The following is a 25,590-nucleotide window of genomic DNA, read 5'->3' as shown; positions in this document are numbered from 1 at the left end:
AAAAATTTGCTTAATGGCTTACTGTTGCCATTAAGTTAATTTTATGAATTTGGTAAATAATGTTAATTTTATTTAATATACGATTTATGAAATAAATTTATAAAGTAAAAATTATAGCCCAAATCACGTTGTCTACTTTTAAGCGTTTTGGTTCTGATATGCATTACAAAAAAAGTCCTCTAGATGGCAGTGTTTACCGCAGTTAAAAGTACTTTAAAGCTTAAAATGACACTGAATTGAGCCAGCGTGTAGTTAAAAATTCACTTGTCTAGTACTCTATTTCTTCAGTATTTTTGTTTTGCTCTGAATGAATCTCTCACGTAATTCTGGAAGTTTTTGATCATTTATTCGGTTATTAAGTTTGCAAGAGTCCAGGAACAATTAAATTGGCTGAAAAACTTTGTAAGAATAAATATATATTTAATCTGTGTGCTTTGGAGAAAATAAAATAAGTTATTGATACTATGGTAACAAGGGTGGAAGAAATCATAGCAGCTAGCCACATGAATCACTTAACTTTTTTTCAAGTTTATGTATAATGACAGATTTCAATGGAGTTACAGGTGCTTTATCAGGATTTACAGTTTTATAACCAAGGGGGTATCCATTCATATTTCATTTGAGGTCATTGTAGTTTTAATATTTTTACCCGGTGAACATCACAAAGGATGGAAATGCATAAAAGAACCTAGGGCAATCACATTTTGTCAGAGAACTTGTGAGAAGGGGAGGTCTTTGTTAATTATTAAATGGTAGAATTAATTATAACAATATGACATGAAATTAACTTTTTAAAAAATTCTTTAACTTTAGTTGTCTTTTTAAAAATGTATTTTGTATTTTGTTGTAGTTGGTGAGAATATACACACAAAATATATACCAATTTAACAATTTCTACATGTACAATTCAGTGACAATCACTACGCTCTTCAAGTTGTGACACCATTCTCACCCTCCCTTTTCTGAATTGCTCCTTCTCCATAACATAAACTCACTACCCACTAAGTTTCCTGTCTAATCTTTTGAGTTTCTGTCTATACTGAGTATATTATGTTAAAAAAAAAAAAAAACATTGCCTTTGAGTGATTCCGACTCACAGCGACCTTACAGGACAAGGTAGAACAGCCCCATAGGGTTTCCAAGGAGCACCTGGTGGATTTGAACTGCCAAACTTTTGGTTAACAGCCGTGGTACTTAACCACTACGCCACCAGGGTTTCCAGTATATTATATACTGGTATAAAACTAATAATAATGCCTCACATTGAAAAAAAAAAAAAACTGACTTCTCCTGAAAACAAGGATGAGACAGAAATGACCAACATTAGGCCCAATGGTTGGTTTACATATTTGCTGCACATTTTACAAAGATAGAAAATGTATCTCTGAAGATTGGCAGAAAGATTTATTTTTTAACATTTTAACTTGCATTTCAGAGGCACAATGGATAACTTGTTCGTTTTTCTATAGGTCATCAACTGTTTAACTCCAGTGATATTTTACCTTTTGAGTTGGCTATTTCAAAAGTTAATAGATATAAATTTACTTAAATAAATGATAATAGATCAATATACAAATGCTTTTCATCTAAACCAGGGTATTTCAAATTCAGCACTACTGTCAGTTTGGGCCAGATACACCTGTGCTGTGTGTGGTGAGGGAGAGAGCTGCGCTATGAAGTGTAGAACGTTTAACATCATCCTGGGCTCTTCTTCTTAGATACCAGCCCCCCAGCCTCCACTGCCCAGTTTTGACAATCAAAAATGTCTCCAGACATCTACTCTAAAGATTTAATTTTTTTTCACTTTTCTTATTCTCTCTTACAATGATAAAATGCCAATCAGGTTATTACAGTTTATATTTTAAATCTTGGGTAGATTATTCAGGAATAGGATCAAGCAATATTACCAAGTTGCTGCGGTTAGTTAGGTTTCTTGGATGCAAATAATAGTTATTATAAATTCTGCAAGTATAGTTCTTAAGAAATAGTGGCAGGGCTATGACTGGGCACCAATAATGAACTGGAAACTGGGACTTACCCACCTTCAGTGGTTCCCCATGTCTGACTCTTTCTGTGCATCATCTTCACTTATCTTATTCTCTGTCCTTGTACTTCTCCTTCTCTTAATCTTCCTTTGCTTTTCTGGTCTCTGTAATGAAGAATTGCTGCTACTACTATTCACTCCTGAGTTTGCATCGCTTCCAATTCACAAAGCAGCTAGATTGATCTTGGAGTATCTTTGTTACAGATTCAGGTTATTTGATCAGGAGGATCATTGGTTCATGTTGGATATAGCATCTTCTGGAATGCCATAAAGTGTGGGCAGAATAGGGTTGATCCCACTTATCTGGGGTATGGTAGGCTGAGTTCACAATGTGAGACCATGGCGGCTTTGCTTGTTGCCATATGGAATGAATATGGGGAGAGAAATCTCCAAAAAAAAAAAAAAGGGGAACTCTAGTGAGCTTTGGAGATGACCCATAGGTGTCCACACATGTACTCTAGAACCTCCTTGCTGACACCTCCCATACAAATCAGTGGCCTGCTACCCTCACATTGCTCAGCAAATGTCCTAAGCCCTCTTGTCTTCTATGCAGTTCTGCCTTCCCCTGAAGGATGCTAGGCTACAAATGGACTTCTTCATCACTCCCAGCCCCAAATAAAACTAAAATTGAATTCACAATATCTAATCTCTGTGAAGAAGATAACTAAAATAAATTTAGCATGTGAATGATGTGTAAGTCCCTTGACCCTCTGAGCAGTATTTGCATCAAAAGAATGCTTGCTAACCAAATTAATCTCTCCTTGGTAATGCAGGGTCATTAGGGGTTGAAATCACTGGGTTTGGTTTTTTGGTTTTATAGTCCACCGCAACGGCCAACAACAACACAGTCATTTCCCAATATCTTTTTCATGCCGTTTTTATTTCCACCTTTTCCTACTAATTTTAATGTTTACCTGAAGAGTCTCCTGGGCTTTAGGATCTACTTATCTGCTGTGATGTACCTAGAAGCCAGCCTAGTTCTACACTGAGGAGCACATATTACTGGAAAGAAATCCCATCACTCTCTTTCCGCATGGCCATTAAAGACACCTCCACTGGTATAGGTGTTACTTCTGGAAATTAAACAAAATAAATTTGCCACTAAGCCATAAATATAATGATGTTGCATTCAAACACGGGCACTTATTTATTCTCCAAAATTGACACTTGGCATGATTATTTTTGTAACATAAGGAAAATTTTACAATCTTTCCTAAATTACTTTAAGATGTATTGCTTTGTTATATTTTACAAGTCATATTTTTTCAAGGAAAATTGTCCTAATTAGGCTTTCTTGCGACCACACATATTACATCTCTTAAACTATTTTTTTTAACTGATCACTTTTATGATGTTATCTGGTGCCCTAAGCACTTTAAAGGAGACTGACTCCATGCCATACAGCCAAGAAGTTTCTTTGAGGCTCACTTAATCCTTTCTGAAATTGTGACAAATCTGTGACTGGAGCATAGTCAATTCGTGGGCATGGGGTTGAAAAAAAGACGTACTTTTAGTCCCTTTATAAGCATTGTTTTAGAGTAACCAGCAGCATGGGATTTTCACTGAAGAGAAAAAAAAAGTTTCGAAGAATATGTGTGCGCACACGTACACACACACACACACACAGACATACGCACGTGTGCAATTTTTGAAAGCAAAGTGGTATTGACTTAAACCCCCAGCGGAAGCGCACTTGTATCATTTAAACCCCATCTCCATTACTTGGGTGTTATCAGTGATGTGGAACTAAGCCAGGCCTCTAGGAGTCAACAGACTATCCATGGCCTCCCTGAGTCATTCTAATTCATTTAGAGGAGGACTGTGGGTCCTATTTGGTTCTTAACAGGAGACTATGAGATAAACGTGAGGCTTATCCATCCTGCCCTATATTAGTAAGTCTATTTATGTCTACTATATATATGTAACAAATTGGACTCTTAGAAGAAATATCATATGAGTTTATAATAACAAACAAAAAAAGAACAAAAATCATCAGCATTAAGAAGTGGGTGAAATAGACAACCAAAGCATCCAAAATGACGTTGTTTCGTGATATGAAGTTCTCTTTTCTACAACATATTCTTGGTAATGAAAAAATGCTGAAAAAGAATAGGAAACTTACTGTCTTATATTTATTTTTAATTTGAAAAGATATGTCCGATATCTAAGAAAGTCATTCGCCTAATTATCTTTCAGCAAACGCTCTTGTGCTTGAAATGAGTTCTTGTCTCAACAGTTTTCTATTTCTATTTTAAGTATAAATAGAGACGCTTCCAAGCAAGTGCGGTGTTATTTCTACACCTTTGAACATTTTTCACTTATATAAATGTGAATTGAATAGGTAATACTTAATATTCTAACAGTTCTTACCTACAAAAATTAATATCCTACAGACCTCAAAAATAGAAAGTGTTGTTGTATTTAATTTGAAATTACTTAACTTTAAAGTGACCAAACTAAGTTTAAAGATGATATATATTTCTTTCTCTCGCTTTTTTTTTTTTTTTTTGCTATACTTAAAACCATTTTTTCATGTTTTCCTAAATGATTGCTTGAGCTCTGCCTGTAACAGGGAAAACATTTGTCATGAAAGCTATGTCCATACTGTATATAATCTGAAGTCTTAAATAAGCAGTAATAAAATTTGAGAATTCAGTATTTTCTTTATTTATATGGTACTCATGATAAAATAGTGGCACTGGAAAATGTCAGTTTATATTGTGATCGCTGTCAGAGCTACAAACCTGATGTCTATGATTGTAGTCAGTCATAAAAATATAGTAAATTGGGATACATTTAGTTCAGTCATTCAAACAGAATGAAGGTTGTCACCTGCTCTCCTTTGTGATTTGATTACCTTGGACTAGGTTTTCCTCAAGAAAAACAGAAAAACAAAAGAAAAGGAAAAAAACAAAAGTGCTAATAAATGGTGAGGCAAAGGATTATTCCAAGAGCTTACTACACTTTGGCAGTTTGCACAGCCTTAAAAAGGTGTTAATTTTCTTCTTGTGGTGTTAAAATTTTGCATTGTTATTTTCTAAACAGTGGTAATACAAACAACCCTTGGCATTTTTAGCATGATTTTTTCTCCCAGAAGAACAGTAGAATAGTGAAGCCTCTTTTGTGAAACGAGGACAATAATACCTGCTGTGACATAAGAGGCCCTGTGATTGATTGATTAATGTCTGTTACACTGAAGAAGGCATCTGGGTTAACAGACCTTTAGAGATAAAAAAAAAAAAAAAGGGACATAAAAATGTATTTTTTTTTTTATTTTCAGAGTTGAAAACATTAGTCTTGAAATCCTTAAGCATTATTGTTCTAAATATAACTCTTATATAAAACATAATTTCTAGAAAAAAAGTCCTTTACGATGTGTGAAATGTAATTTTAAAATGCTGCACAGTGACTAGAAAATCATAGATGAAAATCCAGTTAACAAACTGAACTGCTTAATAATTCAAATTTTTTGTACCATTACATGGAAATTATTGTTTAAATACATAATTATAACAGCATTTAACTTGTGGAATACATAAGTATACCTAAAATTCCTAGAGTGTGAATCAGATACAGCATCGCTGAGAAAGTCATAATTTGTTGGAAAAGAAACCATGCATTGACAAAGATGGATAAGGGTTAATTAAAGAGATCTAACTGGAAGTCACGTATATATATGGACATCTATATTGAAAGTCACTATAAGTTAGAATTGACTCAATGGCACACAACAATATTGAAAGTCCTATAACTGGCAGTCTAATATTTTATTAAATTCACTAAAGAAAAAAAGGATTAAAACACATCATAAAACCAATAGATACTCCCATGCTAAAACTAATGAGTACTATTATTCCCCATAATTATGTTGATATAACTTTATAATTTAGGAGAGGTGTATTTTGAGCAGCTCTCATTATGTAAATGTTACATAGTGTTTTGGGCAGAAGCCTCAAGTTATGATAGCAGAGGGTGAGGAATATGACCCTTTATATTTAATTTTCTTGCAGGAATATTAATAAGATCTCTAATCACAGTTCTCACTTGTAGAGTTTTGCAGTCAGAATATAATAGGACAAAAATTAAGCCTCAACTATTATAGCTTTAAGAAACTTGTATGATTAGTTAACGAATCCAAATAATTTAGATATGTCACATAAACATCCACACAAGGGACCAGTAGCTCTATTTCTATATTATATTCTTTTGCCTTTAAAAAGAGTTTAGATACTTCATTCTGGGGTTTTGACCCATAGTTTCCTTTAATTGAACTTTCATGGCCATACATTTAATCATGTGATGATTAATTTCTCTCCCCAACCTTCAGCCTGCGTTCACAGCAAGATTTCATTTATGTGCACGCCGTAATAACGGGTTCTGACTACAAGTAAAAGCTCTCCCTTAGCAAACAATTGCGCTTAGTAATGTTAAATAATTATTGCCAAGCTATGCGTTTCGACTACAATACGACTTTGAAATGACTACAGTATGATTAGAATAAGAAGGTGCAATGCTCATGAAATGAACTGGAAAGTGGCTGTGCAGCTATGTTTATTGTGAATGTCTCGGAACGAAGCTTCATTTATTTTTTATAATGGCTCAGAGCATTAAATAGGTGACGGTTGGAACAATGTACTATCTTTAATTGTAGGTTTTGTGAATGGTATAAAGATCATTCACTGTGGAAAGATAAAACCATCTACTTTCATCCACACATTATTGTATGAGGTAATTTTTTTTTCTTTTAACTTTTTCTTGGATACTTTAGCTGTTCTTTTCCTTCTTATATTTTGTCTATTCTAATCATACACAATTATTTCCATCATGAGGTATTTGACTACTTAAAAACAGTATTGACCTATCGCCTGCAAGAAAGCAGCCTTCTTTTTCACATATAAGTGATTTATGATCTTCACAGTGGGCTTACAAACACTGCAGTTTAACTTTGAACATGTACCTGAGGAAGTTTTAATAAAAGAGAAACGTATATTTTCCTAGATGTGAGGAAATTGTAATGTCGAGTGGATTAAAGAAATTATTTCTACAATATTCAGGAGGTGTGCTTACTGGGGTTTTTTTTTTATGTTTTACTTTTAACATTTAAAAACATTTGTTCTTGTTTAGAAAGAAGAGAAGCACAGTTTCCAGAAACAAGGGCTATCTCTGAACATTCGACCACAGAGGCATGAGTATGGGAAGAGAATGTCACGTACAAGCAGCCTGGTACAGAGCGAACACAGGTTTTCTAAAATAAATGCCCTTTATCTTCCTGTTAGAACAAGTTATTCAGTCATGCACTAAGACCTTGCCAGACAACCTTTATAGGTCATTCACAAAAAATAACAATTTTGGTCCAATTGATCTGTTGTTACGCTAATGCCTCAAACTTTACTTGGGTATCTGGCTTAGTGGATACAACCCATTACACAAATCTTCGTGGTTTACTGATTTTAAAAGATCATTCAAATATAAATAGTGCTTTCGGGGCCAATATTTAAGGGCTAAGGCTAATCCTTCCGGCAGACATTTCATCCGGCCCTGGTCAGAAAAGGAGAAAACGGTCGGGCAGACGCTACAGAGCTGGAGTCGGAGAAATGAATTGCACGGGAAAAGGCAAGTATCCTATGTGAAGTTGCAACCAGCAGAAAGCGCAAGGTTTCCCTGCACTAAGCTGAGGTGTTCCACGGCCTGGGGTGCAGCTGGACCGGACTCTTTCCAGGCTCGCGGACAAAAAGTTTGCAGCTGGACGAGCTGGAAGTGGGCTCTGCCGTAGCCCAGCGTCCGGCGAGCTCGGTCCCCAGGTTTCTGGAGCTGCGGCGCAGAGCGGGCAGGCACCGGCACCATCGGCCCCGCGGCCCGTCCTGCGCTCCGAGACGACATTTCGCACCTTCCCCAGGCTGGCCAGGACTGACCAAGCGGATCCCGGAGGTTGTCGCTTTCCCCTTCCCCTGCTACGCTCCGGAGCCTACATGTAGGAAGCGTTCCAATTAATTTTGTTCCCTGTGTCGACTGAAATTCAGGAACGCGCTGCCCTGACCTTTCGCTGCCCGCCCTTTCCGCCGTTCTTTAGGTGCCCTGCCTGCAAAAGCCTCTCCTGCAGCACCGACCGTGTGGGCCGTTTTGCGCGCTCCGCGGCTCCGCTCGCCCGCGCTGCCTTCCAGGGGCGGCAGTGCGTCTTGCGCCCGGGACCCCAGGTTCACTTTTTCCCATCCTTGCATTTTGACCCCTTTGTATTCTGGCAAATAAGGGTGAAATGTGCGCCCAGAGATGAGCCGCCTCGGCGTCCCCCATCTACCAGCCGCGCCACCCGGGGCTCCCCGGGCCCGCGCCCGAGCTGCCCACGCTCGCCCGACCGCCCGGCCTTCGCCGCCAGCAGCCCCGAGCGATGCGGACCAGCCGCCGACCACGCTCCTGCCTGCCAAACCCGCGTCCGCGCCGGCCTTTGGCGCTCCAGCGCGTCCCTCCCTGTCCGGACCCTGCGGCGCATGCTCAGTGCTCTCCTGGAACCCGGCTCTCCCGGGGCCAGGATTCACTCTCCAGGTTTTCGCGGCTACCGAGGGGGGAGATGAGGACGGGGAGTTGGGAGACAGTCAGCGCCTTGTTCCGCGCCCCCTCCCTCGCGCCCGGCTGCGGCCGCCCGCACCGCAAGATGCCGGCCAATCAGGCCTCCGGGGCGGGGCCTCGGCCGTCACGCCCTCCCTCTGGGCTTATTGAGAGTTATATCAAGAAATTCAGTTCAGAGAGAGGAGAGGGAGAAGGAGAGAGGGGCAGAGGAGAAGGGAGAGGGAGAGATGCAAGACAGAAGGAGCGACTTAGAGTCTCTGAAGCACGAAAGAGATAACCGATTAGGAATTCGCCAGGCAACTGTCGTCCCGGAGAGCAGCCAGAGAATCACCATTACCCCAACTCTGACATTTCCTACAAGAAGTTAGAGACTTCAGCAGTATTGGTACCGCATGGAAATGGTATGCTTGATGCTGTGGAAAATACTCCTGAGCTGAAGAAGTGCAACTGGATGGTGTGTGTGTGTGTGAAATACCAGAAGAGCCCAGACCCAGTGGGTAATAGAGACGAAATGTGGAGAGAATGACTAACGACAAATCTGTGAATCTGTTCTCTGGAGTTGCTAATTTGCCAGCCCGAAGCAACACATTTTGCAAGGAGAAAACGTTTTGCTGCTTCTGATTTCTCCCCAAACTGGTGCTACCAGATGCATGGCTTTCTATGTGTTGGAACAAATCACTCCTAACTGCAGCATACCGGGAAAGGGGAAAGGTTGAGGCAACTAACGTAAGTGTAAAGTTTCGCATGCACAATCGTAAATTCTGCGTTTAGCTGTATCCTCCGTGTAGAAGAGGGATGTTTGTAATTGGGTAGATGGTCGGGGCAGAGCTCACCTACTCGGCTGTATCTGCATCCCTACCTGCATCACCCTGCCGGAACTAATCGCGGGCATCAGCTACCGTGCAGCCTAATGCAGATAAGATTAGTGCTTGGGAACTGACCAGTTTTACTCAAGTAGGTGGCTGACTGGAGCCTTGCATACGTTTAAATTGCAGTTAGGGGAGCATCTAAGCAGGAGCCTTTTTACCTGCAGTATTGGTTGCCGTATTTATGTGTGACAGATGTTGCTAATATTATAACCAGAGATCAGGGTTAAGAAACAGCATTTTTTTCTCTCTCTCTCTCTCTTTTCTGCTCAGTAGAAAATATTGTGCCGTTCGTTACAGGGGGATGTTCACTGCGTTTCACTTACATCTCGGCAGCCTCTTCCACTTCTAGAATAAGGAATATTATTACACGTTTTTTAAAAAAGTTTTAATGTGTTTATTAATTCTAGTTGGGAGTAATTGAGCAATATGGAGAAAAGAGAACAAGCTTTGGGTAAGAAATTCGAAGTCTTGGTATTGTGCTTCCAGGCAGTGAGGCTCTGAAGTGGCCGGTGACTATTTGCTTATGATGCTGCAGCAGCATGTTGGGATGCCTGGTTCCCAGTAAGATTGTATTAGAAGGCAGTTGAGGAACTGGAAGGAAAGAAAAAGATAGTCTTTTCAGAAGAAAGAGATGACTCAGTGTAGCAGAGAAGAAAACATCACGTTTGACGTGTGACCAAGCAATTAGCAGGAACCGTAGCTAAACACTGAGGGTTTTCACTCGTACCTAAAAAAACTCAGGGAGGTGGGTTAGAAAGGGGGAAGGGAAGAGGAGACCAAGAATGCCTGTTTTGAATTAAACAGCATCCAAAAAACAATGTGGGTGAACACAGGTTAAAAAAAAAAAAAAAAAAGAACAGCAGCTGTCCTTAATTTCAAAGTAGCTAATTTCATTTTCTGTGGGCCAATGCAACAAGCAAGGGATATTTGGTGTTTTCACTCATAGAGTTAACTTGGAAACAGCAGCAGAGCCAACTGCCATGTTTACTAATATGCAGAGGAAAATTTGTTGTGATATTTTGTGACTGTGTGTTTTCTATTTATTGAAGAATAATATTGTCTATACGATTTGTTGACAGTGGCTGTCTCCAGATAAGAGATGAGATGTAATGCATCCTCCAGTCTGTGCGCGCTGCCTCTTGCAATTTGTGCATCATTCCTCAGTGGATACCTTTAAACCCTAAAATCCAGGAAAAGAAAATAAATACATTATCATGGACCTGAGGGATTTTTACCTGTTGGCTGCTCTGATCGCCTGTTTAAGGCTCGATTCTGCAATAGCTCAAGAACTTATTTACACTATTAGAGAGGAATTGCCTGAAAATGTGCCCATAGGAAACATACCAAAGGATCTGAACATTTCTCACATCAATGCCGCCACAGGGACCAGCGCCAGCCTTGTCTACAGACTGGTTTCTAAAGCTGGGGATGCCCCTTTGGTGAAAGTATCCAGTAGCACTGGGGAAATCTTCACAACCTCCAACAGAATAGACAGAGAAAAACTCTGTGCTGGGGCCTCTTATGCTGAGGAGAATGAGTGTTTCTTTGAACTTGAGGTGGTGATCCTCCCCAATGATTTTTTCAGGCTGATCAAAATAAAAATAATTGTCAAGGATACCAATGACAATGCCCCCATGTTTCCATCTCCGGTCATCAATATTTCCATTCCAGAAAACACTTTGATCAACAGCCGCTTTCCAATTCCATCGGCAACAGATCCTGACACAGGCTTCAATGGTGTGCAGCATTATGAATTGTTAAATGGTCAGAGTGTTTTTGGACTGGACATCGTGGAAACTCCGGAGGGAGAGAAGTGGCCGCAATTGATTGTTCAGCAAAACTTGGATAGAGAACAGAAGGACACCTATGTGATGAAAATCAAAGTAGAGGATGGAGGCACTCCACAGAAATCCAGCACGGCCATACTACAGGTCACAGTAAGTGATGTAAATGACAACAGGCCAGTATTTAAAGAGGGTCAAGTGGAGGTGCATATCCCAGAGAACGCTCCCGTAGGCACCTCTGTGATTCAGCTCCACGCCACTGATGCAGATGTAGGCAGTAATGCAGAAATCCGGTACATTTTTGGTGCCCAGGTCGCCCCTGCAACCAAAAGACTCTTTGCTTTAAATAATACTACTGGACTGATCACAGTTCAGAGGTCCTTAGATCGCGAGGAGACAGCCATTCACAAAGTGACAGTGCTGGCTAGTGATGGCAGCTCCACTCCTGCTCGAGCAACAGTTACCATCAATGTCACTGATGTAAATGATAACCCTCCCAACATAGACCTCAGGTACATTATAAGTCCCATCAACGGCACAGTGTACTTATCTGAGAAAGATCCTGTCAATACAAAGATTGCCCTAATTACAGTTTCAGATAAGGACACAGATGTGAATGGCAAAGTGATCTGTTTCATTGAAAGAGAGGTCCCGTTTCATTTGAAGGCAGTTTATGACAACCAGTATTTGTTAGAAACCTCTTCTTTGTTGGACTATGAGGGCACCAAAGAATTCAGCTTTAAAATTGTTGCCTCTGATTCTGGGAAACCTAGTTTAAATCAGACTGCCCTGGTAAGGGTTAAGCTTGAGGATGAAAATGACAACCCACCAATTTTCAACCAGCCTGTAATTGAGCTGTCAGTTGCTGAAAACAACCGACGTGGGTTATACTTAACAACTATTAGTGCCACAGATGAAGACAGTGGGAAAAATGCAGACATTGTTTATCAGCTTGGACCGAATGCCTCCTTCTTTGATCTGGACAGAAAGACAGGAGTTTTGACAGCCTCCAGAGTCTTTGACAGAGAAGAACAAGAACGCTTCATTTTTACAGTAACTGCCAGGGACAATGGGACCCCTCCCCTCCAAAGCCAAGCGGCTGTGATAGTTACTGTTCTGGATGAGAATGACAATAGCCCCAAGTTTACTCATAATCATTTTCAATTTTTTGTGTCTGAGAATCTGCCAAAGTATAGTACTGTGGGGGTAATCACGGTGACAGATGCAGATGCTGGGGATAATAAAGCCGTGACTCTTTCCATTCTAAATGACAATGAGAATTTTGTGTTGGATCCATACTCCGGAGTCATAAAGTCAAACGTTTCATTTGACAGAGAGCAGCAGAGCTCCTACACTTTCGATGTCAAAGCCACAGATGGAGGACAACCACCCCGTTCCTCCACTGCGAAAGTAACTATCAATGTCATGGATGTCAATGACAATAGCCCCGTTGTTATTTCTCCACCGTCTAACACTTCCTTCAAGTTGGTGCCCCTCTCAGCCATTCCTGGCTCCGTGGTAGCAGAAGTTTTTGCAGTGGATATTGACACAGGAATGAACGCTGAACTTAAGTATACGATTGTGAGTGGAAACAACAAAGGTTTGTTTCGGATCGATCCGGTAACAGGTAACATTACTCTGGAAGAAAAACCGGCATCTACTGATGTGGGCTTGCACCGTTTGGTGGTCAACATAAGTGACCTGGGGTATCCGAAGTCTTTGCACACGCTCGTGCTGGTTTTTCTATATGTGAATGACACTGCTGGCAATGCCTCCTACATCTATGACTTGATCCGCAGGACTATGGAGACCCCCTTGGACAGGAACATAGGGGATAGTAGCCAACCCTATCAAAACGAGGACTATCTCACCATCATGATCGCCATCGTGGCAGGCGCCATGGTGGTCATTGTTGTGATCTTCGTCACCGTTCTGGTGCGCTGTCGCCATGCATCAAGGTTCAAAGCAGCTCAGAGGAGCAAGCAAGGCGCTGAATGGATGTCCCCAAACCAGGAGAACAAACAAAACAAGAAAAAGAAAAGGAAGAAAAGAAAGTCTCCCAAGAGCTCTCTTTTGAACTTTGTTACTATCGAAGAGTCCAAGCCGGATGATGCAGTTCACGAACCTATCAATGGGACAATAAGCCTGCCAGCTGAGCTGGAGGAGCAAAGCATAGGAAGATTTGACTGGGGCCCTGCCCCTCCAACAACCTTCAAGCCTAACAGCCCCGACCTGGCCAAGCACTACAAATCTGCCTCTCCACAGCCTGCTTTTCACCTTAAACCTGACACTCCAGTTTCTGTGAAAAAGCATCATGTGATTCAGGAACTCCCTTTGGACAACACCTTTGTCGGGGGTTGTGACACGCTTTCCAAACGTTCTTCCACTAGTTCAGACCACTTCAGTGCCTCAGAGTGCAGTTCCCAAGGAGGCTTCAAGACAAAGGGCCCCTTACACACCAGACAGGTAAACGAGCACTTTTACTGGTCTATAAGTACTGCATACAAGTGCCCAGTCAACCAGTATTAATGTGCCAGTGTGTCTGTTGTTTTGGTCTAACTTGAGCTTAGTTAAATCAAAAAGGGGGGGAGGAAAAAAAAACTTGACCCCTTTTCTATTGCTCTGGGGCTCCATCAAGAATTTTTAGAACAGCTTTGAAATTTCTGAGTTCTGAGAATTATTTAACCTCCCAGTTTCCTTCAAATGGCAAAAGATGAAAAGAGGAAATTATTTCAAAATGTCCCAAGGTAATGTTTGCCGAGGAAGAAATCCTGTCCTGATACACCAAATTCTGCTCCTGGGGTTTCCAAATTGACTGCTTCAAGATTTCCACATTACCTTTTTGATCTAAAAAGTCACCTTCAGATCTCAACTTTGAAATGATGTTTGAAGGTCTGACTGTAATTATACTGGAGCTGTGGTTGGTAAAAAGGGGTTAATTTTTTTTTTTTTAAGTCTCTAAACAGTAGGATATTAAATGTACATCAGCTGTGAAGCACATGATTGTTGGTAGATTGCAACTAAGCCATATAGGAAGTCTTCTCTTTGATTTCAGATGATTTTACTGTAATTATTTAGTAAATTGAGTATTTAATAGAAAGGTTTTCAGATTGTCCTCAACGGCCAAAGTACTCTTTCAAAAAAAAAAAAAAAAAGGAATGGTTTCTCCCTAATATAGCTGATTTATGCAGAAAAGAATGAATCCATTGTAAATATTCTCTCATCTTAGTAATGCATAAGTGATCTGTCATAACTCATTTTAAACTGAAATATGCCATATGAAGAGGGATTAAGAGGCTGAGAAACTCATATTTCAACCAAATCCAGAATTAGTTTTTCTTAGGTCTAATAATTCCTTGTTAATAAAGATTTAAATGCAGCACTGTCTAATTTATTTCACTGGTGCTCGTCTGTTGCCACAGAATTTGAATGTCAATAATAGCCTGTAGATGGCACTAGGGTATCATGTCGCGTGTGTTGGCCAGGGGCCAATCCCGCAGTAGTGCGGGAAGGGGGGAGGGAAGGATCAAGCTGGTACTACAGCCAAAGATACCTTTTACTTAATGATAGTTGGCTCTGGAGCAACTGGTGTTTAAGTTCATTTGCTTGGTCTTTTGTGATTAGCTCTCACCTCGAAAACTTTCTAGGGTTTTGTAATGCACTTTCTATCTCTGCTGATACTGTGTTCACCTTATGGTGACGGCCCATTGAGTTTGATAAAAAAAAAAAAAAAAAAGTCCGTATATAAAAATTTCAGGAAATCAAGGAAAGCAAAATGAACTTGCAAGACAGTATGGACTGTTATTGATTAGTTTCTGAAAAATCAAGATTGTTTTTTTCTTCTTTTCTTTTTCTGGATGGAGTGCGGTGGGGTGTCTTATTAGAACCCTAGTTTCCCTCTTACCATCCATTGCTTATTGCTCCAGGACTCACTGTAAGGCTTGACATTAATAAGATATTTATTATTGAAAATAACTTTGACAATAAATCACATGGATCCTCTCAGAACATGAAGTATAATACCTACAGTTACGCAAATAAAATCTCCAATTTTTTTTTAAATAAAAGATGAAATACCTAGAACATTTTAAAAGTACAGATTCTTAGCGCTAAATGCACAGGATGAGAGTACGTACATTAACATGGAAGAGGTGAATATAAGGCTTTTATGCAGGTTGAAGTTGGGATGACTTTCCTGGGAACTTCATCAGTTTTTAAAAAGAGATTGATGTTTTAAAGCATAGCAATTGTCCAGGCTTCTTAAAGATTTTCCAGAAGTTGTAAAATAGTTCATTTTACAATTAATTGTAATTTAACTCATTTACAACTAATTAGAAAAGTAATTTGGGAAACCAAACGTGCTTCATGTACTTTTAATGTGAAAGCCACTCACAATATATTTATGGCATTTCGTGATTTGCATGATATCTTGAAAATAGTGAATGTGATTTAGAAGTCTCCATGTCAAATCTGAAATCTGTTCTCCAGAGAAAGCCACGGATAATATGGTCCCGTAACCTTCCCTTTCGTATAAGTGTGGTGGGCGTTAGCATTGATATACAGATCTACTTTTTCTGATTTATCCAAAAGTTGGAACCCTATACAGTTATATATAGTTCACTAACAAATGTTGAGTGCATTTCAGCAAAGTATGGAAAAGACCTTTTGTTGAGGCTTAGTCAGTCATAAGATTAGTTGTATGATGTCATCTTTCAAATTGGATGCTGAATAATTCCTTAACTGGAACTAAAGTACATTTTATAACATTCCTGAGACTATTATGACACTTTGCTCTTCTGCTGAGAGGCGTTTGGATGTTCAGATGTTGCTGTAATTCACTGTTATGATAAAGTGCTTTTGAAATGGCTTTGCTTATACTTGTTACAAGTTTTCATACTGAAAAAGAGAAATTGCAGTGCAAGAGGAAAGGCGCATTGGAAGTAAGGAGAGAGGCGATGCTGATAAAGTATGTACAATTTTAGTATAAACCAACTCTGTTGCCATCGAGTCGATTCCGACTCATAGTGACTCTGGAACTGCCCCCATAGAGTTTCCAAGGAGCGCCTGGTGGATTTGAACAGCCGACCTTTTGGTTAGCAGCCATAGCACTTAACCACTACGTTACCAGGCTTTCCATATTTCTTATGAAAGAAGAACATATATCATGTACTGCTGTTTTAATTTTCTTTGCTGATCTCTCCGATTTCTGCAGATATTCTAGTTAGGCTAGAAATTAAAAACTTCTTCAATTTAGCTTCTTCACTTCAGCTAGTGGCTTTTATACTAAATATGCTCCTGCAGCTACACAGTTTTTGAAAAAATAGGGTTTATTGCTATAAAAGTGTTCAAAGAAGTTTAGACACTAGCGTATGATCTATTAAGTGTTTTAGTTGGGGGGACATGTATTGTTAACAGGAACTTCTGTTCACTTTATAGTGCTAATTGGTATGTAGCTAAACTGTAAGCTTCTTGGATAAAGGTCACCAAATATAAACAAATTGATTTGTATTGTCTATACAATGGTTAAGAGCTTAGCTGCTAACCAAAAGGCAGTTCAAATCCACCAGCCGCCCCTTGGAAACCCTATGGGGCAGTTATACTCTGTCCTGTAGAGCCGCTATGAGTCAGAATCCACTTGATGGCAACGGGTTTATATGATGAAAACCTAATGTCTGATTTTTACCCTGTGGGTTGGTTTGTAGCGCATTGGTGCCTGATTTGGCTGACTGTTTTTCCTCCTCCTGTTTCCCCTTGTGTTATTCTGCAAAAACAATGCATGAAACAATTGTAAATGCACATTCCTCAGCCACCGTATTTTACTAAACTTCCCTTTTTCTTGAATATAACATATCTGTCACTGAATGCCCAAGTTATTTTTTATAAATATTTGGAAGTGACCTTAGCATTCACAAGTTGAGTGAAATTTCCATATTTTAGCAAAAAATCACGTCTTGATATTTTTTTCATCAAAAAGCAAGGCTTACTGCTATAAAGCTAAAGAGGATGACAACAAAATTCCTGTAGGACAGTAAATGATAAAGCACATTGATATATTTTCTTTAAAAGGGGGAGAAAGTATTCTTGATAGATATGATAAAGCATATGTACGCTATTACCTCCCAGTATCAGCATGCCCCGGAATCACCTGGAGGACTTGTTGAAACAGGGATGGTCGGGCCCCAGCCCTGGAGTTCCTGTTTCAACACCACTGCAGCGGGGCCGGAAAATTTACTTCAGCTGACAAGTTCCTAGGTGATGCTGATGTGGCCAGTCCAGGGACCCCACTTTTAGAACAAGATATGTCTGCTCCTTTCTCTTTCAGATACTCACTTCCAGAGGACCTGTTTTTGAACAGCCCAACTCTTAGCCCGCTATTGACAGCCGTTTTATTGTAGCTGGAGGCTTTACAGTAAGCTGTTTATTGCTGTCTCTAGCCTCGGTGATAGCATTGGAGAACTAATTTTCTTGGCCCTCATGTGCTTTTTTGAATATAGATGAAAATGTTAGAAAAAAAGTGACTTATTTACATTTGACGACTTCTTCAAGTAATAAAAATATTCTGTGATAGTTGCACTAGAATTTGGTTCTACCCATACCCATTGCTGTCGAGTTGATTTCGACTCATAGTGACCCTATAGGACAGAGTAGAACTGCCCCATAGGGTTTCCAAGGAACTCCTGGTGGATTCGAACTGCTGGCCTTTGGGTTAGCAGCTGTAGCTCTTAACCACTACGCCACCAGGGTTTCCAAATTTGGTTCTAGGTAAACCAAAACAAAACCCGTCCCGTCAAGTCGATTCTGACTCATAGCGACCCTATAGGACAGAGTAGAAGTGCCCCATAAGGTTTCCAAGGAGTGTCTGGTGAACTTAAACTGCCAGTCTTTTGGTTAGCAGCTGTAGCACTTAACCACTACGCCATGGGGGACAGTTATGTTGGATTTTGTAAATGAAAATATTCATTGTAGAACTTAAGCATCCTGACTTTAACTTGTCGCAATCTAGAGTAGTATTTGTTACATATATATAAATGTGTGTATACATTGAAGAAATTATACACTGAAAATGTGTGGGCATGCTACACCCAAGTATATACATGTACTTGTACAGTATGAAGGGAATTGCGTCTATTCCAAACCATTGGTGGATACTGTATTACATTTGCAGCCTGGTGGCACAGTAGTTACGAGCTTAGCTGCTGACCAAAAGGTTGGCAGTTGGAATCCACCAGCCGCTCCTTAAAAACCCCATGGGGCAGTTCTACTCTGTCCTATGGTTGCTATGCATTGAAATCAACTCGATGGCAATGGGTTTGCTTTTGGTTTTTTGATGTTACATTTATGATTTTGGGGGGGCGGGTAATTCTACTACAACCACTAAAAATGCGGTTATGTCATGTTAGGTGCAAAAGACAGTGACAGAATTGCTATTTATGACAGTAAGAAAGAAAAATAATAATTGAAAGTGAAGGGAACTAATATTTGTGAGGTTAACAACGACTTTACAATATTTTAAGCTACTAAATTTTGGAGTGTATTAGGGACAGTTGAAATCTGCTCCCCAAAATGCAAACTATTTTTTAAAAGTTATCAGTTAACAATTTATTTCTACATTTTCTCTTTTGCTCAATACTGTATGGTCATGGACTTAGTTTTCACACTTACAAGGTAGAAGATACTCAGAAACACTTGGGCATTCATTGAAGATTTTGAAATGAGAATGAGACATCTATTCAAACTCCTTACATTCCCTCTTAGGTTTGTGGAGCAAATATCTCATTTTTTTTTTTCCAGTTTGATACTTGTAGACTATAAAACTAAGATAAAAATTAGCATTCATTGCCAATAGCCTGAAGAAGAATCATAATGAAAAGTCAGCATTGTACTAAACATGTCAGCTGATTCCTGGACAATTATTAGCATGAAAAATGATTTCTGTATTTGAATATTTTATTGTTATTTTTTTAAATATTATTGCACTTCTAGATATAAAAACCCACTGCCGTCGAGTCGATTCCGACTCATAGCGACCTTATAGGACAGAGTAGAACTGCCCCATAGAGTTTCCAAGGAGTGCCTGGTGGATTTGAACTGCCGACCTTTTGGTTAGCAGCCGTAGCACTTAACCAATATGCCACCAGGGTTTCCAATTATAGATATAGAAACACAAAATTTGAAGTTTGCCTTGGTTTCAGATAAGTCATTCTCATGGCAACAGAGTACAGACTTTGGCATCATTAAAATTAACTGCAAATTTTTTATTATTTCGACTCTTGAAGTTTCATTTACATGTGGACATACATGAGTTGTCTATAAACTACACTCAAAATGTTAGAAATGGAATTTTAATGAGTTTTTTTTTTCACATTATTGTGCTGAGGTAAGAAAGTAGCACTTTAATTATATCTTCAGATAGCTCATGGAAACCCTGGCAGCGTGGTGGTTAAGTGCCATGGCTGCTAACCAAAGGGTTGGCAGTTCAAATCCACCAGGCGTTCCTTGGAAACTCTATGGGGCAGTTCTCTGTCCTATAGGGTTGCTATGAGTCAGAATTGACTCCACGGCAATGGGTTTGGTTTTGGGTTTGGTTGATAGCTCATAGCTCATAGCCACAATTCGTCTTATTTTCTTATATACTTCTGTTTTTTCGCTTTCTATACCCTTGGGGAGAATACAGAAATCCACCAGAAGCTGAAAGATGCAAAGGTTGTGTTGATCCAGTCGTACCAGTCTTTGTGGTTACAGGGTTTCAGGTCCATGTCAATTGTCTGTATTGCTCTTCTTTAGTACTTTGTCAGTCTCACTTTGTCAGAGTTGAACTCTTGGCCAATGGATAGTTAAACAAACAAATAAAGAGAAAAAGAGTGAATCTAGTGGATTGTTTACTGCCTTCTCTAAAAATCCTTGAGATAAGCTCTCTCTGAATTTAGTCTGGTGTTTTCTTAGACGGCACCCTTTATCAAAACTATAAATGAGTCTCTTTAGTGATTCTTGCTGATATGAATAAATCAATATTAATTTCATGTATTTAACTTAAAAACCCTTTGCCACTGAGTTGATTCTGACTCATAGCGACCCTTTAGGACAGAGTGGAACTGCCCCACAGAGTTTCCAAGGAGCACCTGGTGGATTCGAACTGCCGACCTTTTGGTTAGTAGCCTTAGCTCTTAACCACTATGCCACCAGGCTTTCCGTCATATTTAACTTAGTGGGAAAATAACTAAGAATTATTTAATGTGGATATTTTTTGTTTTGCCTTTCTTGCCACCTGATTTTACATTGACTATTTTTTCAGAATGTATTACATGTCAGGGCCCTAAAGTTTATATCAGGTTGGTAGAAACATGACACTAATCATAGAGTAGGTGTTAGTCAGATTTTGGGAATGTGGCTCAGCAAGTGGATAACTGTAAAGTTTTCAGTACCTGGAGGCATAGGAGTCAGACTTCCAACAAGTAAGAATGCTAATGTCTTGAGGATTTTTTAATAGCCAGTACCGGCCCCCCCTCCACCTTGGCTTTGTGTCTATGAAGTAAATCCAAATTTAGTAACATGATCTCTCGTGTATACAGGAAGTATAATCTGCTGTTTAAGATTTCATCAGTTGTTATTTCAGAAAGCTGTTAAATCTGTCAAACATCTCATTTGGAAAGGAACACATGCTTTTTGCCTTTGTTTGATACAAACCTATTGGGCTGTCAGTCGTCAGAAACATAGGACGAGAAAGATAGATTACCGTGATTGGCATTTCGGTTTGGATTTATATTCTTTTTTTCCTAAGCCACAATTCATTAAAATTTGCAATGCCTAAATAAGCTAGCAACTGTCTTTTCTTAACCGTAACGCGTGATGACGGGGATAAGCTGGAAAAAAAAACAATCCTTAGTTAACCCGTCTCACTCATACTGGTGTCTATAGATGTTACGTTTGTCTCCTGTAGACGTTACGTCAAGTTTACTGGCCTAATCAGTGATGTTTCTCAGCCGTAACATATAAATTGAAGGCTTCAGAACTCAAAGTTCGTTATGGATCTGTTTTTACATACTTATCCATTATTTAAGTGATATGAGAAAGTGTTTTTCCTGGATCTCTAACAGTTTGATAGGTTGCAGCATCACAAGCACCTATCGCATTTAAAATGATGGCCGTGGGACCACCAGTAAACACAGGCAAATCATTCCAGGCGTGTTTGATTGATTCTTCCTAGTCATTTTACACTAATTATTCCAGAGTTCCTTGGAAAAAAAACATCAAATTAACCCATCTCCTCTTGAAAGGAGTCTACTTCAGCTTCACCTTTTATTAATTTATATAGATTTTTAATTGTTTGGGCTACAGGAAAGAAGGTCTTTTTTTATCATATTTGCATAATGTCTTGTGTTTTAACATTCCTCCATGGTATGTCTTTCTATCTGACCATTTCTGCGTTTTAGCATTATACTGCTTGGTTAATATCCAGTCTCTGGCCCTTTGCAGTCTGTTAGCAGTTGATTAAGAAATACTCTAATCCCTTTCAGGATATTGAGAAACTAATGGATCGCAAAGTATTTGAGTCTTTAAGCTTTGGTGGTGAATGGTATGAAGAATTGTCATTCAGCTGATATTCGCATATATCTCTCCCAGTGCTAGTTACTTTGCCTCCTTTTTTTGTCCTCCTAATCTTCAGCTTTCATTCGGAGAATATTTATTTTAGTCGGAAATAAGAGTGCCAGTGATAGAAATTTGGGATGCACCTCCAAATGAATGGCATCACAGACAGGCAAGTTCTGGCACATTTTGCAGAGATCTGTTTAAACACAGTGAACCCTTCATAAGCTCTTAGATTGCAGGAAATCAGCGCTGAAAATTAAGTGGGGTTTTAGAGATTTGGAAAGTAGAGAGCTTTGTATAATGCTGGTATTGCAGGTGCCTATTAAGTATGAAATAAAGACTTTGTAATACAACTCACTAACACGTTTCCCTCCACATTAGAATGATTTAGAGCCTCAGGAATTAGCATTGCCTATTTTTTTTTTTTCAAATGCTGAAACATTGGAGAAGTCTAGAAGGATAAAAACCTCAAATGCACATGTTAGAATGGACAGATTTGCTCTTTGATGATGCCAGTTATTCTGCATAGATGATGCAGACCTCTGATGCCCGTGATCTGGCCTTCATCTCTCCCAAGGAGAAACTCAATCACGTGTGTGGACTCTCCTCTAACAGTAAATCAGACAGAAATCTAGGTATCTAAAAGCCTATAGCATGACCATAATGAAAAGGGCTGGGTACTGAGTGAGAGCTTTGGTCCTCATAGGAATTGCTATTGAATCATATTTCTAATCGTACTTTTAGAATTCATCTTTACTCCATTGTAAAATCGTGTGTATTTGTATCACAGCATTTCATTCCAGACATACATGGGTTTCAATATGTTTACCTTCATGACAGTGTTCAGTAAAAATACCTTGTAGTTCTTCAATGCTTAATGTCTTTGCCTGGCCTTGTGAGATATGAGTCTTTGGAAATAGCCATACATATTTTTTTTTAAATGATTTTACAAATCCTGTATTTTTTGTCTACTAGAAAAAAGTATGTAATCCATGCTCAGTCCACAGCAGGCACAGTGATTTGCTGAGAATCATGATAGATTGATTTTGAAAACAAAACTTCCTTTTGTGTGTGTAAGACAATAGCAACCGCAATTCGGGAAATGAGGTTTTTTTTCTTTTCTTTCCTCATTAAACAAACCTCAATACGGAAAGGAATGGAAATCCAGAAGAATTTAGAAAATGAAGCTGTATCTTTTGTAGAAAACAAAAATGTCTTCTGCTGGCAGTAGTTCTGTTAGTAGATCTTGTCTTGAGAGGATGCAACCAATCTGTGCCTCTGTGTGACAGCAGCTGCGTGCTGAGGACGGTCAAGTACCTGGCTACAGAGGGTTCTGCAGGAGCCTTTTTGTAGAAGGTACAAGTGACAAATGGAGACAAAACAGAGTGAATTCTGAGTTGTGTGTCGATGCCCTCCAGTGCAATATATTCATGTCATTGACCCGATTTTCGCATTGGAAGCCAAGACTCACAATAACCTTCCCTCTGTGCGTCAGCTGTGAACACACCTGAATTGGCAACTTGTCTTGCCCCGTTTCTCGTCATTCACTAGGTAGACTATATCCGTTTACATTACATAATAAACATCTGCTTCTTCAGTTTCTAGACAGAGTTGTAAAGGGCATGAAATTATTTCAGCCTATCTTGCGTCAAACAAAACAAACAAATCACTGAAAGGTTTTGCTCAAGAAACATCCATAAAGTGTCCAATAAAACATTCATAAATGTATCCTTCCTTCTAGAATAGCAACTCCCTATTTATTCTGACTTATGGTTTCACATAATGTATTCTTCCTTCACAATTTTTAAAACTGAGTTTTTCTTCCTGATGTCTTTTTTCAAAATTAAGGAATGAAATTAGGTTTGTGGCTATATAAATTAGTAATGTCCCAATGCATTCCCAAGTCATTTGAATGATTTCCAACATAAAAGAGATGTTAGTATTTTTATGAAAATGAATTGCTGTTTTGTTTTTGCTGCGAAATTGAAATGAGTATCAAAATCGCATTAAACCCTAGTAAAAACAGACAGGATCTCTGGGAAATTTTAGTTTGACATCAACTCATTTTCATTCTTGGTCATGACAGCAAGATCTTCTGCCAAGCAGTGGCAGCAAAACGTGTTGAATTCATTGATTGATTTTTAAACATGGTAATAATTAAGCAAAACCATTTTGATACCTCAAGTCTCTGTTTTAGACAATTAAATTCTGCTTTAGCTAAGGGTTATTGACTTCTGGATGATTCTGGGAGTAGCACTCCTCAGGGTTTAAACTATTCCTCTAGGGCCATCTGTTATTGGCAGTAGCCTTGCATCCTCTCCAGCTGAGGCAGTGTCAACCCCAGGCGTATATTCTGGATTGTTCAAAACATGGTCCTGGCTCCTGGTGATCTTTCGGTCTCGAATGGCTACTCAGTCAAGCCAAATATTGGTATATTTTTAAGCATAATAATTAAAGTCAATATAAGAAAGCTCAAAGTTAAGACCCTGTCTTATTCAGCTTTATACTTCAAAGACTGAACCTACAACAGTGCCTCCTATCACTGTCGAGTCGATTCCTACTCATAGTGACCGTACAGGAAGAGTAGAACTGCCGCATATGGACTTGTAAGTCTTTACAGAAGCAGACTGCCACATCATTCTCCAGCAGAGTGGCTGGTGGTTTCGAACTGCTGATGTCTTGGTTAGCAGCCAAGTGCTTAAAAATGTCTGTAATACGTATTCAATACAGGTTAACGTAACCTGAGAGATCAGCTTTATGGCAATTGTACTTTATATATGTGCAGGCTTTTACATTGTATTTAATCTCTATGCCAACCATATAAAGAAGACATGATCATTTTATTCGTCATATGTGGAAACTGAGTTTCAGAAAATTTAAGTAAGTGCTGTTCTTTAATTCATCTGGCTAAAGCTAGTGTTTTCTGTTTCCGGTCTAGAAAGAACCCAGTCCTCTACGCTGGGATTTCTTTCCTATATGTGGTCTACTTTCACTTGGAATATACTATTTTAAAATCGGATATAAGCTTGAAACCTTTTCTTCATTAGTGATATTATTTTGTTGAAGAGGGTTGCAGTACATTTATTTTTTTAAGCTATCTTATATATAAGGCAACTAAGTGTACCCACATTGTTCTTCATGAATTACCTCCCAGTTAAAAAAAAAAACAAAGTTGCCATCAGGTCACTCAGACTCATAGCGACCCTATAGGAGAGGGTAGAACTCCCCTATAGAGTTTCCAAAAAGCGCCTGGTAGATTTGAACTGCCAATATTTTGGTTAGCGCCATAGCACTTAACCACTGTGCCATCAGGGTTTCCAGTAAAGTAATAGTAGATCATAAAAAAAAAAAAAAAAAGGGTTGGCAGCGAGTTGATTCCGACTTGGAGCGAACCTATAGAACACAGTAGAACTGCCGCATAGGTTTTCCAAGGCTGTAATTTTTATGGAAGCAGACTGCTACATCTTTCTCCTGTGGAGGGTGGCTAGTGGGTTCAAACCTCCGACCTTTCAGTTAGCAGCTCAGCGCTTAAGCACTGCACCACCAGAGCTCCTTCACTATGTCATTACTCAAGGCGACCCTATAGGTCAGAGTAGAACTGCCCCATAGGACTTCCAAGAGCTGCTGGAGGATTCAAACTACTGACCTTCTTGGTTACCATCCAAACACTTAACCACTGAGCCACCAGGACCCCACGGGACTATATTAAAATATGATAAGAAGATGACACATAAAAGCTTAA

At 39.3% G+C, this 25,590-nt stretch overlaps 1 protein-coding gene across 5 annotated transcripts in view; it reads left to right on the top strand.

Moving 5' to 3' along the window:
- The first annotated feature begins 8,795 nt into the window (after positions 1-8,795).
- Positions 8,796-25,590, top strand: part of PCDH9 (protocadherin 9) — a 1,049,989-nt gene continuing 1,033,194 nt past the window's right edge. For 4 of the 5 annotated variants that reach the window (XM_049852903.1, XM_049852904.1, XM_049852902.1 and 1 more), the window contains exons 1-2: positions 8,796-9,334; positions 10,557-13,727. In XM_049852903.1, the coding sequence (XP_049708860.1) occupies positions 10,692-13,727 (3,036 nt within the window). In that variant the 5' untranslated portion in view covers positions 8,796-9,334; positions 10,557-10,691. Of the gene's footprint in view, positions 9,335-10,556; positions 13,728-13,954; positions 15,537-25,590 lie in introns of those variants that run through there. The other variant, XM_049852906.1, reaches the window with a different exon arrangement.

Source organism: Elephas maximus, chromosome 14 (assembly GCF_024166365.1).
Source record: "Elephas maximus indicus isolate mEleMax1 chromosome 14, mEleMax1 primary haplotype, whole genome shotgun sequence".
Taxonomy (NCBI): Eukaryota; Metazoa; Chordata; class Mammalia; order Proboscidea; family Elephantidae; genus Elephas; species Elephas maximus.
Note: the sequence above shows the minus strand (reverse complement) of the source record. Positions and strands in the feature narration are given on the sequence as shown.